Raw genomic sequence first — 13777 nt, 5'->3', positions numbered from 1 at the left:
TTTGAGTCGTCTCAAAGTGCTTCACAGAATATACTATAAAGTGAATTAACAGTATATTTTGTGGGCAAAATAATGGTGATCTGTGAAATCAGCTTTCTCTCCCCGGGCTGCCCAGCTTCAGCAAGAGGAAGACTTTGGTGGGAAACAATTTCCTTCTGCTAACTACAAACATTGATCCCAAAATACTGGTTACTCATTGTTGAACTGAACTGTAACAAGACACTCATAACTGAAATGTGGGATGGCAGCAGCATAGCGGAATTGTTACGATCATAACAGAGGGAGTTGACTGCAGTTGGAAGGGGTGGCGGGAGAATTGCTGTGTAAGTCGCTTACCCAACGTTTCAAACAGATTGACTTGTACAGTCTGAAAATAATCGTCACTGGCTACATCACAAGGAAAGCCGCACAAAAGAACCAATTCATGCCGTTTCTAATCATGTTAGGCTAACTAACAATAGTCTCTACCCCTTTTTGTTCTGCTTCTAGGGAACTTAAAAGTTCACAAAAGGAAATGACTGTATAAAACAGGAAGTCGGGGACATGACCACAATAATTATTAAGTACATCAGAATGGAGAAGAACTTGTGCCTAAGAGAGAACATGTTCTCACATCCTCCTGCAAACCCTGTAGAGCTTAAAACATGTCACAGTTAAGAGCTCAACAGGAATTACTGCAAACTCCTGATAACTCATCAGTCCAAAAGAAAAGGGCTCAGTGATGTGCTAGCCAGAGTGGTGAATTAGGCACATTAATGAATACATAAATAAATGCAGATGGGATATTGACTGCATGATGACTTAAATAGCAGTGACAAACTAAAAAATGAATTGTGATTGCCTTTGTGGCAAACCTTTAAAGTTTTTTTTTAATTTAAAAGTTATACCAAACCTAATAGCTCAAACTGCTTTCTTCTTTCCTTTACTGCTTTTCTTTATAAGTAAATCTTTGAAGGTGGCAGGACAGGTTACTAGGCTTTATAAATAGGGGCATAGAATACAAAAGTCAGGAAGTTATAATAAACCTTTATAAAACACTGGTTAGGCCACAGCTGGAGACTGTTCAATTCTGGGCACCACAATTTAGGAAGGATGTTAAGGCATTGGAGAGGGTGCAACAGAGATTTACCAGGATGATACCAGGAATGATGGACTTCAGTTATCAGGAGAGGCTACAGAAGCGAGGATTATTCACCTTGGAGCAAAGGAGGCTAAGAGGAGACTTAATAGAAGTTTTCAAAATTATGAGGGATTCAATGGGGTGAACAAGGAGAAACTATTTCAACTGGAGGGTGGGTTTGTAACCCAAGGGCACCGATTTAAAGTAGTTGTTAAAAGAAACAGGGGAGGCGAGAAGAATTTTTATCACACAGTGAGTTGTTCGGATCTGGAATGCATTGCCTGAAAGGGTGGTGAAAAACGATTTGATAACAACTTTTAAAAGAGAAATAGACAATTATTTGGGGAGGACAAGTTTCCTGGGCTCTGGGGAGAGAGCGGGGGAATGGGATTGATTTGGACAGCTCTTTTCAAAAAGCCAGCACAGACACGATGGGCTGAATTGCCTCCTTCTGTGCTGTATAATTCTATGATTCTCTTTTCAAAAAAACTGTAGAATTCTTGGAGGTCAGACAAAATAAAAACAAGAGTCATTTAAAATGGGTGCATACAGTAACAGCATATTGGTGAAAGAACAGGAATGAGTGCATGGTTCTCTGGACTCAAAAAAGGATCTGAAGTGGCAGCTGAATCATTCTGAAAGTTACTGAAAGAAACTGAGAAACTGAAAACTGATCATGAGAGGATCTGAAAAAGTGAATATTATAAAATGTGAGCTGGATTCTCAGGCGCTAGTTTGAGTTCCAATACAATACCAGAGGTGTTGGTAAATGGAGCATCTACCTAGCTTTCTTCAGCCCCTTTCTTCCCCAACAGACTAGGATTACAAAAGTCTTCTTGCACAGTTGATCTTTACAGCAGATAGGAATTTTCAGATCCCTTTTGTATCATCTCATTGAAAGAAGTCTGCACCTGAAGTTAACGTCATTACCTGAAACCATCAATGGACTGGTTTCCCAGGTGCCCAAGGACATTCAAGTAATATGACAAATCAGAAAAAAAATGCAGACAGATCTACTGCAAATGTTTTGAGTTTACAAATTGATTCCAATTCACATTTACCGATGAAAAATATAGAACAGTATAACTTGCAAATTGTTCAGACGCATAAACAAAAGGAAAAAAATGGCTTTAGACAATGTGGCTTTAATCCCATACAAATATAAGGATTCAGCAAAGAATTCAGACCACTTGGATTAACAAACAACCTATCAATTACAAACAAATAGCTTCATCTGCCATCATCTTGACTTAATGCCTGCAGTGAACAGCATAAAATTATGGAAGTCACCTTCAAGGTAGAAAGGATACTCATTTCACCCAAGGAAAATATTCTGCTAAAGCTTGCGATGTGTTCCAACAGGATATATTCATTTACAGAAAAGCAGATTACCACCAAGATACAAATTGATGGTATAAATCTCATATAGATACATAATGTCCAGCTATACAAGGACAGACAAGTCACATAACAGAGGCACAGGGAGCATGTAGAAAACAGTAAAAAAACGTATTTTCTGAAACAGATCTGAAATTGGAAATGAATGAAAACATTGGATTATAGACTCATTGTAGAATTATCCCCTAACCATTCTTCCAGTGTATTTTTACTCATCTTTCCTGAAGGCTAAGGTACAAGTTCATGCTATGGTACAAGTACACAGCAGAACTCTGGTACGTTATACACAGTGATCACACAAAGCTGGATGATTAAAGTATTAGTGAGTGATACGCCATCCTTGTTCACATATGCACATTGGCCAGTAAAGATAAAGAGTAAGAACCCTCGCTGATTTCCCCTTCCCTTGTGTCGGGGTGTTGAAACTTGTAAATTCCCTCACTATTGTGTCATACAAAACATAGAAAAACAAGAATAAGAGGAAGACATTCAGGCCATCAAGTCTGTTGTAATTTATTGGAACGTGGCAATGAAACATCCTCATGCTCTGGGCTTTCGTCATAACTCTCAATAACACAAATTTCTATATCTTTTAAACAGCCAAGAGAGACTTTGTTGTATTAAGTAACTAGTTGAGACACAGAGAGAGGTCTGGTACAGCGATTGAACCTGATACTTTCCTATTCTCTGTAGCTCAGTGTCACATCAGGATTCAGTAGGGCAGAAAATGTACTAGATCCATACCCAGCTTTCCTGTACAGACTAAACACAGGATAGTGCAAGGTGCAAATCTTTCCACTTGAAAAAATAAAAGAAAGCTTGAAATGCTGCTTTGCTTTTCATAGCCTTCTGGCAAGCTTCAGCAAACTGAGCTGGCCCGAGCATCTAAAACAAAGTAAACATTCTGCTGCTCAAAATGCAAATGGAACGAGTGTGACAAGCAGATGTGAACCTTTCAGCATTCCACACTGGCCACGTGTGTAGCGATTGGCTCTTGTTATACACTGCATAGAAGTTCAGCCGAGGCAGGATCAGTGCATAGAGAGCAGTCAATCGTATGTATGCCAAGAATACCAGGAATTCTCGCCAGTTTATAATAACGAGTTTGCTGAAGCTGCACAATGCAGAGCACGACACTAAAAGTTAAGAGATTTAGACAAAAAATGCAGTTTGAAACGTACTGAAGCTAACTAAACTGGTCAGTCTTCACAAGTACAAGCCTATCTGTCCTTTAGTTTTTTTTAAATGTGGGAATAGCTTATTTATGCTAACTTTATCATAAGCTTCACAGGAAATTTACTGTGAAATCTAATGATGAATAAATAAAATAATACTTGCATCTAATATAGCACCTTATCACATCATCAAGATGTCTCAAGCGCTTCACAGGATATACTGTAAAGTGATGTGACTGTGTATTTTGTGAGCGAATTAAGTTTGTGGCTGCTTGTTTACACACAGCAATGTTCCAAAAACATTCATGGAATGAGTGACCAATTTTATTTGGGGGGGTGGTGGTTGTTGGCCAGGACACCGGGAGAAACTCCCTTCTCCTTTTGAGTAGTGCCATGGAATCTTTTATGTCCACATGAGAAGGCAGATGGGGCCTCGGTTTAAAGTCTCAACCGAAAGATGGCACGTCCAGCAATGCAGCATACCCCCCACACTGCATTGCAGTGGCAGCTTAGCCTATGTGTACCAAATCCCAATGTGCGGCTTTGAACCCACAAAGCTTCTGACTCAGATGCAGCAAAACTACCAAGTGAGCCACACTGACATTGGCAAGCACAACAGTCAATTTCCCACAATCAGCCATGAGGTGAATAAACAAGCTGGTAAAACAAAGTGGATGATGGTTATCTGTGAAAATCTCTCTTCTCCCAAAGTTTCTTCTTAACTAGAGAAGAGATGTTTAAAATGGGACCTAATAGGGGCATTTAAAATTCCAAAAGGGTTTGATAGTTAGCATGAATAAACTGTTCCCACTTGTTAGGGTCTTTGTCCAGGGGACACAAAGTATAACATGGTAACCCTAAGAGAATTTAGGAGGAATTATTTCATGCAGAGGGAAGAGAATGTGGAATTTGCTCCCAGTGGCTACAGTGGAGTCCTGTAGCTCAGTGGTTGAGCACTCGCTTTGCAAGTGAGAGACCTGAGTTCAATTCCAGGCAGGTCAGGGCGAAACCTTGGGCAAGTTTCCTTACTCCACACGCCTAATAATAATCCCTCCAAAACCAAAAACAATAATAAATTGGTTATTTTCAATCCATGATTGTTTGTGGGACATTGCTGTGCGCAATTGGCTGCCGCGTTCGCCCACAAATATACAGTCAATTCACTTTACAGTGTGTTCTGTGAAGCGCTTTGGGACGTCCTCCCGACGTGAAAAGCGCTATATCAAATGCAAGGATTATTATTATTATTATTAGTTGAAGCAGATAGTATAGATGTATTGAAGAGAAAGCTAGATAAGCACACAAGGCAGAAGGAGATAGAAGGGTATGGGAGGGAGTAAGGAGCAGATGGGGATTCAAGAAGATAAAAACAGTCAGTCTAATTGAGCTGAATGACCTGTTTCTGTACAATCCATGTAAATCTAGGTCTCAAACAGTAGCACCTTCCACAATGCAGTTTCCCAGCATTGCAATGAAGCGTCAGCTTAGATCAGTTAGCTCGAAGTCCTGACATGAGTCTTGAACCCACATCCTGTGCACTTGAGCCAACAAACAAACCAGATTTCCTTTCACACCAGCTTTTTGGTTGAGCAATACAATTTCATCATCTTGCTTTCTGGCAAATAAAATAAGTGTTAGATTCAAATTATTTATATATCTGCCTTGCCTCCCCTCACCACACTGGAGTACAGTTTTACAGGCTCCAGACACCATTGACAACTCACCTAATTTTCACTTATGAAAATAGTGGTTTTGTACCAGCAGGTTCTGTGACCGCACAAAGGAGAGGTGAGAAAAGATGATGGCGAAACCAGGAATCCTGGTTTGTTTAGATACTTAAGTTGTTGCTAAACTGCACGATTGATCATCCAGCTCAACTCTGCTTTGCTCAACCCTTCACTCTTAGTGGGTTGCCTCTGCACTTCCAGAAGGGATGAACACAAGATATTTGTGGCAGCACATACAGTTCAATATCACAATCTTTACTGAAATGCTGGGAATATGACTTTATGCTCCCTTTCCTATCCTACAAGTTCTACTAACTCACTTTGGTAGCAGTGATTGGGACAGTTTTCACAGTGCAATGTCGGGGTGGGGGGGGGGCAATACCAACTCCCTTTTCAGCATCTCTGTTGATATTGCATGCAAGGCATTCAGGTATTGTGTATTCTACATTTATCCCCACAGCCCTGTGATGAAGAAACGTTATCTGAAAATGGTACAAAGGCGAATCGAAGCGATAAGTTAGCGGCAGAGGTTATGCACGATTGATTAAAAGTTCTTCATCCTCAACTAGTTTATTGCTGGGTGCAAATTGATTCACCTATAGCCAGTTGTACTATTCATTGCCACAGCAGGACCTCCTTTGTGCATGAATTGCCTCTGGTACTAGATGCCTTCAATAATAGTTCATTTAATGGATCGATTTTTCTCATTCGTTTGCATAGATTTCAAAGCTTTACCACTCGACACATGCAGGGAAACGGGATTGAAAGGATAGAGTTGCCAAGGACCAATAAACATTGGCAGAGAAGGCTCAATGGAGCAAAAGAACAACTGCAGTTCCCATATTTCTTCAATAAAGTTGTGTGTAGGAAGTCCTTTATTGACGAACTCCTCTGTCCGCCCCTTTCATTCAGCTCACACAGGCCTGGTGCACATCTGGACTGCTCCATGCCACCATCAGTGATTAAGCCTTTGGCCATCACACCATTAATCTCTGGATCTCCTTGCCTCATTCCCTCAGTATCTCCCTCTCTTTTACTTTCAACCCCACCTGAAAATCTATCTCCTTAACTATGCCTATGGTCACCTAGTCCTCCCCATTCTCCCTTTGCACAGGGTCCAACCACAACCCTGTACACCAATCAGAGATCTTCTATGAAGAACACTATATAAATGCAAGATCTGCACTGCATCCAATAATGCTCAGAAACAAAACCAGGGCTGGAGGAAACAGGAGAGCTTGGAAAGAGAAAACCTAAACATCATCTCAATACCTTAGTTAAAGTTTGATCAGTATCTTCCCCATAAACTGCATACCGACATGGAATAAGTAACCTGCTTCCAGTCATTCCATGAAACTAAAAACTTCTTCGGATGAGCCAAACCACTTTAAAGCTTCCATTTCACTCACTGATCGATCATCACTCAGTAAGGAATATGAGGCCACAGAGACTGTTTATGGAAGGCAAATGTTAAAAAAATTCACAGTGCTCCCAGTCCTGACGCAGCAATACAGCTGGAAGGCAACGATTGTGCGATAAATTAGACTGTAATGCTTTCCAAAGGCCAGTGTCCTCCCCACATTTACAACAACCATTTGAGCAAGGCGCTGGATGATGGATGACATGAACAAGCTCTCAGCTTTTGCCTTCAGATCAGGCATGAAAAGCCTCATTTGCATTTTAAATTACAATCATTGAATACATTGCCTCAATAATGAATATCTCGGCCTGTCCAGAAGATGTTGACGTTGACATACCTGGTTTCTCTTGTTTTAGAACAAAAAGATTTCTGAGGAATTATGCAGCAGGTTCTCTTCTGACAATAATCAGGGTTTGAACTGCAAACTCTTAATGTGCATCAGGATGCCGATTCTATAAGCCTTGAGAACACTGAGATACTTTTCCATGTGACAGGCAACAGAACGTTTGCTAGGTAAGAGTATCAAGGGATATGGAGTAAAGGCGGGTAAACGGAGTTGAGGTACAGATCAACTATTATCTAATAGAGTGGTGGAACAGATTCAAGTGGCTGAATGGCCTTCTCCTGTTCCTATGTTCTTAACTCACAACTTTGAAACTAAATACTACAGCAGGTTATTGCGATTCCTACAATAGCTCCCTGAACTTTGAAATAATCCAGCAGTTACCCTAATGCTCACTCTGGGGCCCCAAGCCTTGACTCTTGCCACCCTGTAACTAATGCTCTCCAGGATTGGGTAAGTAGTGTGTTCCTCTCCTTGGAGAGTGCACATTCCTTTTGAGACATAGTGTAGTTGTACTTTAACTGGTTTTGATGCTCTTACAGACACCTTTCCAGCTGACCCCAAAAAAACAGCTCCAATTACTGGAGTATGATTCCTTCTTAGATATTTGCAGCTTTCCGTTTGAACACAATGCCAATGGCTCTTCTTGGCTCGGTTTAACCAGATAACCTACAGTTCTTCAGGTAAGCATTTTCACTGTCAAGCTTCTGTGAAATAAATCTTTTGAAAGGAACCAATGTTCTTGTATTTACACTGACCTTCCCATCAACATTAGCACATTGGTAAAGGATTGCCACAACCCATTACGAAAGCTATGAAATGGCTCACAATTAGACAAACTAAATAATCTTCAAGTGAGCTAAGGTCAGTCATTCCATATAAAGGGTGTGCAGGTTCGATTAGGCCCTCTACCTTGTATTTTGTTACAATTATATCATGTTGAAAAGTAGTAAAAGTAACTTGAAGGTAGAGGAGAAGAAAAAGAACATTCAGCTCATTGGCACACTAACACACCCAGGACACAAACTCATGCCTGAGTTTCCCACGGCCTCCTCCCAATCCCCCCAGGGCTCCAGTTGTTAGCCACACTGTCAGGACCACTCAGTGGTAGCACTAACAGTTAAACAGTGGGGATTTTGTCCTCTTGGATAATGAGCTGATTTAATATAATATCATGGAGACTATAATGCGACTATAGAACCTTGGTTAGACCACACTTAGTGTGCAGTTTTGGTCCCCACATTATAGAAGGGATGTAGAGGCTCTGGAGAGGGTGCAAAGAGATTTACAAGGATGATCCCAGAACTGAGAGGTTATACCTATCAGGAAAGGCTGAGCATGCTTGGACTCTTTTCTCATGAGAAGAGGGTAAGGGGTGACCTGATAGAGGTCTTTAAAAAGATGAAAGGTTTTGATAGGGTAGACATAGGGAAGGTGTTTCCACTTGTGGGGGAGACCAAAACCAGGTGCCATCAATATAAAATAGTCACAAATAGATCAAATAGGGAAGTTAGAAGAAATGTTTTCACACAGAGAGTAGAGGGAATGTAGAACATGCTACCACAAGGAGTTGTTGAGCAAATAGCATAGATATATTTAAGGGAAAGCTAGATAGGTACATGAGGGAGAAAGGAATAGAAGGTTATGCTTGAAGGCTTAGTTGAGGAAGTACAGGAGGAGGCTCATGTGGTGCATAAACACCAGGGTAGACCAGTTGGGCCAAATGTTTTTGTGCTGTATATTCTGATTGTATTCTAATGTATAATGTCAATGTCTCAAAAGTGCTGCACGGGTAAATTACCATACAGCATGGTGACCAACTATCTGTGGAAGAATACTACAGCTAAATTACACACACTTCCTCCCTTATTTGGCTGACAAAGCTGAAAATGATGTCAGTATCTAACTAAAGCACGCTTACATATATATGTCAAGTTGGGAGCTGGCCAGATGTTAGGGGAGACGTCTCACTTGTGTGCCTGCAGTACTGTAGCCACAGTTATCGAAACTGATCATTTCGATTGAAGCAAGTTAAGGACACCTTTCGGTTCACTTAAAAAAAACAATCAATCCTGCAGTTCATACCCAGTTACAGGATTAAAATATCTCCCAGAAAATTGACAACCAATATGTCTAAGAGCCAACTATAATTATACCACTAGCAGTGTCATTTGTATCTTTTGGCTCATTACTATCGAAGTCCCATCATTTACAGTTGAGAATACCTACGACTTCTGAGGCATTAAAGGGGTTTGGGTAAAATCCTATAAAGGTAAGACAGACAGGATAAGACACCAATGAAAACTGGCGTTTAGAATTCAAAACTGCAATAGGATGTCCAATACAACAACAAATTACCTTTGTATAGCGGCTTTCACGTCGGGAGGATGTCCCAATGCGCTGAATAAGCCATGTTTATTGGAAACACTAGTTACTGCTTGTTGAATGTTACCACCAGTTAAATATGCACAGACAAAGATTTTATTGTTCAGTTATTCCACAGGATTGTGTGTAAAGTAACTCAATAGAAAATACTGAACATTTTCAGCACCAACCCACTGCAGTGTCAGGGCATATTAAGCCTCAATCTCACAATATACAGAAGGCAGAAATTCACTCGATGCTCACTCAAAATCTGAAGGACACAAAATCTGTCAGAATAGTTCACATACTGCCACTATAAAAAGGAGTTTAAGATGCAGAATACTACTGTAAAAGCTGTAATATAGAAATAAAATGTTGCCTTACAAAAAGAACCAATAGGTAGCAAAGGATTCCTTATAAAACCCGTGTCCTATTGTGTGTAAATCTTGGATGTTTACCTTTTACCCTGTGTAACATTTCATGTAAAAAGCACTTGATAGGATTTCAAGAGTATCACAATAAAGAATAGTGTTACTAGAATGTATGCAAATTAAAATTACCTGACAATCTCTTAGCCATGAGAACGCACTCATATTGATAGATCCAACTATGGATCAGCATGACTGAAGGTGGCCTATTCAAAATTTTAGTTCTGACAAGTCGACTTAAATTGGTTTGAACTGTAGTTCTAAATTGACTTGAATGATTTCAGTTAAGTTGGAACAATTCCCAATCTGAGCCAGCTGTTGTAGCCAGGAGTACTTCCATTGGTTTGTGTTAGAAAGAGAAAAAAAATGATCAGCCTGAATCTCTACATTTGATCACTAACTCGTACTGCTAGAGGGATTGCATTATCGGGCAAGAACAGGATGTGCTTCAATGCTCTTCCTGGTCCAGTAGTTGCCAACATTCACCTTCTGGAGTTACAAAGTGATGTACTGATGGGTGGCAGCCATGTAACTGTATCCCAACAAGAGGCACGGGGATTGAAAGATGGCAAAAGGTGGTACTCTCATGCAACTACTCATCTGCCATGAGGCAAGTAACTATCTTTGCACCATCTGTCCATTCAGCTAGTCAGTTCCATGCATAAATGGAAATCTGAAGCCGATTGAGAGGAAAACCATTTGTTTTCGCTTTTTTTTCCAGGTACTCACCACTCAACAAGATGCATACTGCCACCACACAGAAAATAGTTAAAAAAAACACGTACCCCCCCACCCCCAAAAAAGGAAGAGGGACACAAGGTCAACATTGTTACTGAAAGAATTAACAGTTAAATAAAAGCTTCATTACAGCTAATTATTTAAGTGAACACCAGAATATTTAAAACAATGTTTGAAGAGTTAAATCTTTTCCATAATTCTATGCTCCACATTAAAAAAAGTACCATCAAGATCTTAAAATGGAATTGAAATAATGGAGCAATTTGCACTGCCTCAACGAACCAATCTGTTGTTCCTCAGTTCAAAAGTCATCTACCATTATGCTACGCTTCAATTCTTTAATATTTAAGTATTACTAAAGATTCTAAATTTGTACAAATACCTCACTGTTAGTGCCATCATTAAGTATGCATGCACCAATGATTAAGTTATGATGGGTTCATACATTAGGACAAATCCTAATGGAAGAATGAGATATAAAGAGTTCTCAAATGGTTACCGTCACCGTCAAGTCAATGCTGACAAATTGAAGCCCATATTGCATATTACAAAAATGAACAGAGATTTGAATTGAAACCATTAAAAAAACTATTCGAGAAGGGTGGAATGAGTTTTCAGCTCTTTAAGCACAAATCAGATTTCATCTGAGAACATCAAATTACTTCCTTAAAACAGTTGCATGTTATTGCTGATTTCCAAGTTAGACATGGAGAGACGAGAGGTATTACAGATGTATGGTAAAATAAAATAGCCAAAGTTCCTTGTTCCCCATTGAACTCTGTTAGAAAATGCGAATATGGGCAGTTGAGGGCAGGATCAACCTCAGCAGTCTTCTGGCAATCTGGCCTCCAATATGAAGAATGGATACTTAAGCAAGTTACAGGAGGGCAGCAGTCATCAACAGAACTGTAGCCCAGGACAAACAAATGTCTTCAAAATTGATCAGCCCATAATAAGAACAACATAAGAATTTGTTAGGCAAAAGAAGACCAAGGTCCACCTAGTTCGCCTTCCACCATCCTGGTAGTCGCTTGACATCTTGTGTCCCAAACTATATACTGTATGCCGAGATATTATTTTCTAGCAGAAATCTATTAATTTGTTCTTGAAACAAACAACATTTTGTGCTTACACTATCTCCCCAGGGAATCTGTTCCATAAGTTTACCACTATAAATATAAAAATGTTTTATTATTTCCATAATTTCCATTATTTCCATAATAAAACACGAGAGAAAAGTTTACACCACTCGTTGCTTAAACTCTCTAAATAAAGGATCGAAATGCAAAGTACTCAGTTCATTTTTTTTTGCAAGGATCAAAACCTCTCATCGTAACAGTTAGGAACATAAGGAACAGACGTGACCATTCAACTCATTGAGCCTGTTCTACTAGTTTATTAGATCTCATCAGATCTTTTAATCCTCCATTCACCTTCATTTCTCTACTACCCCAGTATGTCGCTCTCTATAAATAGCTCCATTGATTCTATCTCTACAATTTTCTGGGACAGAGCATTCCGCATCTTCAACTCTCTATGTGAAGAAATGCTTCCTGACCTCAATTTTAGCTGTCTGGGTTCTGACTTTAAAGCCGTGTCCCCTTGTGGATCCCTCTACTAAAGGGAAGAGCCTTCCAATTTCTCTCATTATTTTAAATACCTCAATCATGTCACCCTGCTCTAAGAAATATAACCCCAATCCACCTAGCCTCTGGTTAAAACACTATTTTATATAGCAATAGAGGTGGTGTCCAGTTTGAGCTCTGAAGTTCACCTCTGCAGATTTATTGCTCAATCTGTCAATTGCCTTAATATAAAAAATGAAAAGAAATTCAGAACTCACCCTTGATGAGAGAAGTTTTGAAAATGAGACCCACATTATATGCAATATCACAAATAGTTATCTTTAAACCAGATTGCTGGACCAATCAGAACTACAGTAGTTACGCGGCTTATTTCTACAAAACCAACTTACCTTTACTCCTTGAATAAGACCATTCATTAAAAATGTATGTTTAGGAAACGTTTCACGCAGAACCTGTGAAGGAAAAAAAAACATGAAAAATGGGTTCAGTGAATCCGCACGTAGCATGTTAGATTTACAGAAAAAGTGTCATAAATAATCAACAATTAACTTTTTGTGCAATCAATTGATTATATGGTGAGTTTCAACAGAGAGTAGTTAAACATTTATTAGCGATACCCTTTTACGGTTTGTGGCAGCCACCTCATTTTTATAAAATATATAGTACGGTATTTCTTATTTCTATAGAGGTTAGTGCACTATTAGTGCACTATTATATTTATTAAGGCGGTCACCCACTGATCATCCCTTCACTTAGCCAACAATCTTAATCAAGCTAGACTCAGCTGGCTCTCAGCTAATGTCTTGGAACTTCTGGTAACCTGTACTGGATTATTACAAGCAGATACCAATTTATAACCATCGTTACACTTCACGTACACAAGCCAAAAATTTACTTTGGTGTTTTTGAAACTCTATCCTTCCAATAAACGTCAGGTCAGATGATTAGAATGTGTGTGTGTGGTGGTGATGGGGGGAACTGAGGAAATAAAAAAAATAAAAACAGTAAAAGTGCCATCTTGCCTCAACAACATTAAATTCCCCAACTCCAGTATTTTGTTCCAATTCATAATCCCATCCTGCAATTTTCGACTGTAGTTTACATCCTTTCCCCTTTTGCCCACAAAATAGTCAACTCACTTTACAGTATATTCCGTGAAGTGCTTTGAGACGTCTCGAAGACGGGAATAGGAGCTATATCAAATGCAAGGATTATTATAATAATAAGTGATCAGTGCATACCTTTTACGGTTGCTACTAGTTGCATTACAAAATTGGCATCTAAAACCATATTAGACGCTTCCTCCTGGAAAAGCCATGTCCTCCAAAACAGCTGCCAGTCATGAGCTGTAGGCTTTTTAAAAAACGTTAAAGCTGCAACATTTGTAAATTATAGTTACTTTACATTTGTGAACCATCTGCTCAGTCAGTGCTCTCTCATCTAGTCTTCACACCTGCCAGCTGCAGGTCTGGACTGGT

At 39.5% G+C, this 13777-nt stretch overlaps 1 protein-coding gene across 1 annotated transcript in view; it reads right to left on the bottom strand.

Moving 5' to 3' along the window:
• LOC103182867 (hippocampus abundant transcript 1 protein) overlaps positions 1-13777 on the bottom strand; it is a 66586-nt gene that overhangs the window by 18353 nt on the left and 34456 nt on the right. The window contains exon 3 of the mRNA XM_042333265.1: positions 12689-12751. Within this exon, the coding sequence (XP_042189199.1) occupies positions 12689-12751 (63 nt within the window). The remainder of the gene's footprint in view (positions 1-12688; positions 12752-13777) is intronic.

The sequence above is a fragment of the Callorhinchus milii genome, unplaced genomic scaffold, assembly GCF_018977255.1.
Source record: "Callorhinchus milii isolate IMCB2004 unplaced genomic scaffold, IMCB_Cmil_1.0 Scaffold1, whole genome shotgun sequence".
NCBI lineage: Eukaryota > Metazoa > Chordata > Chondrichthyes > Chimaeriformes > Callorhinchidae > Callorhinchus > Callorhinchus milii.
This window is presented reverse-complemented; position numbering and strand designations above follow the sequence as displayed.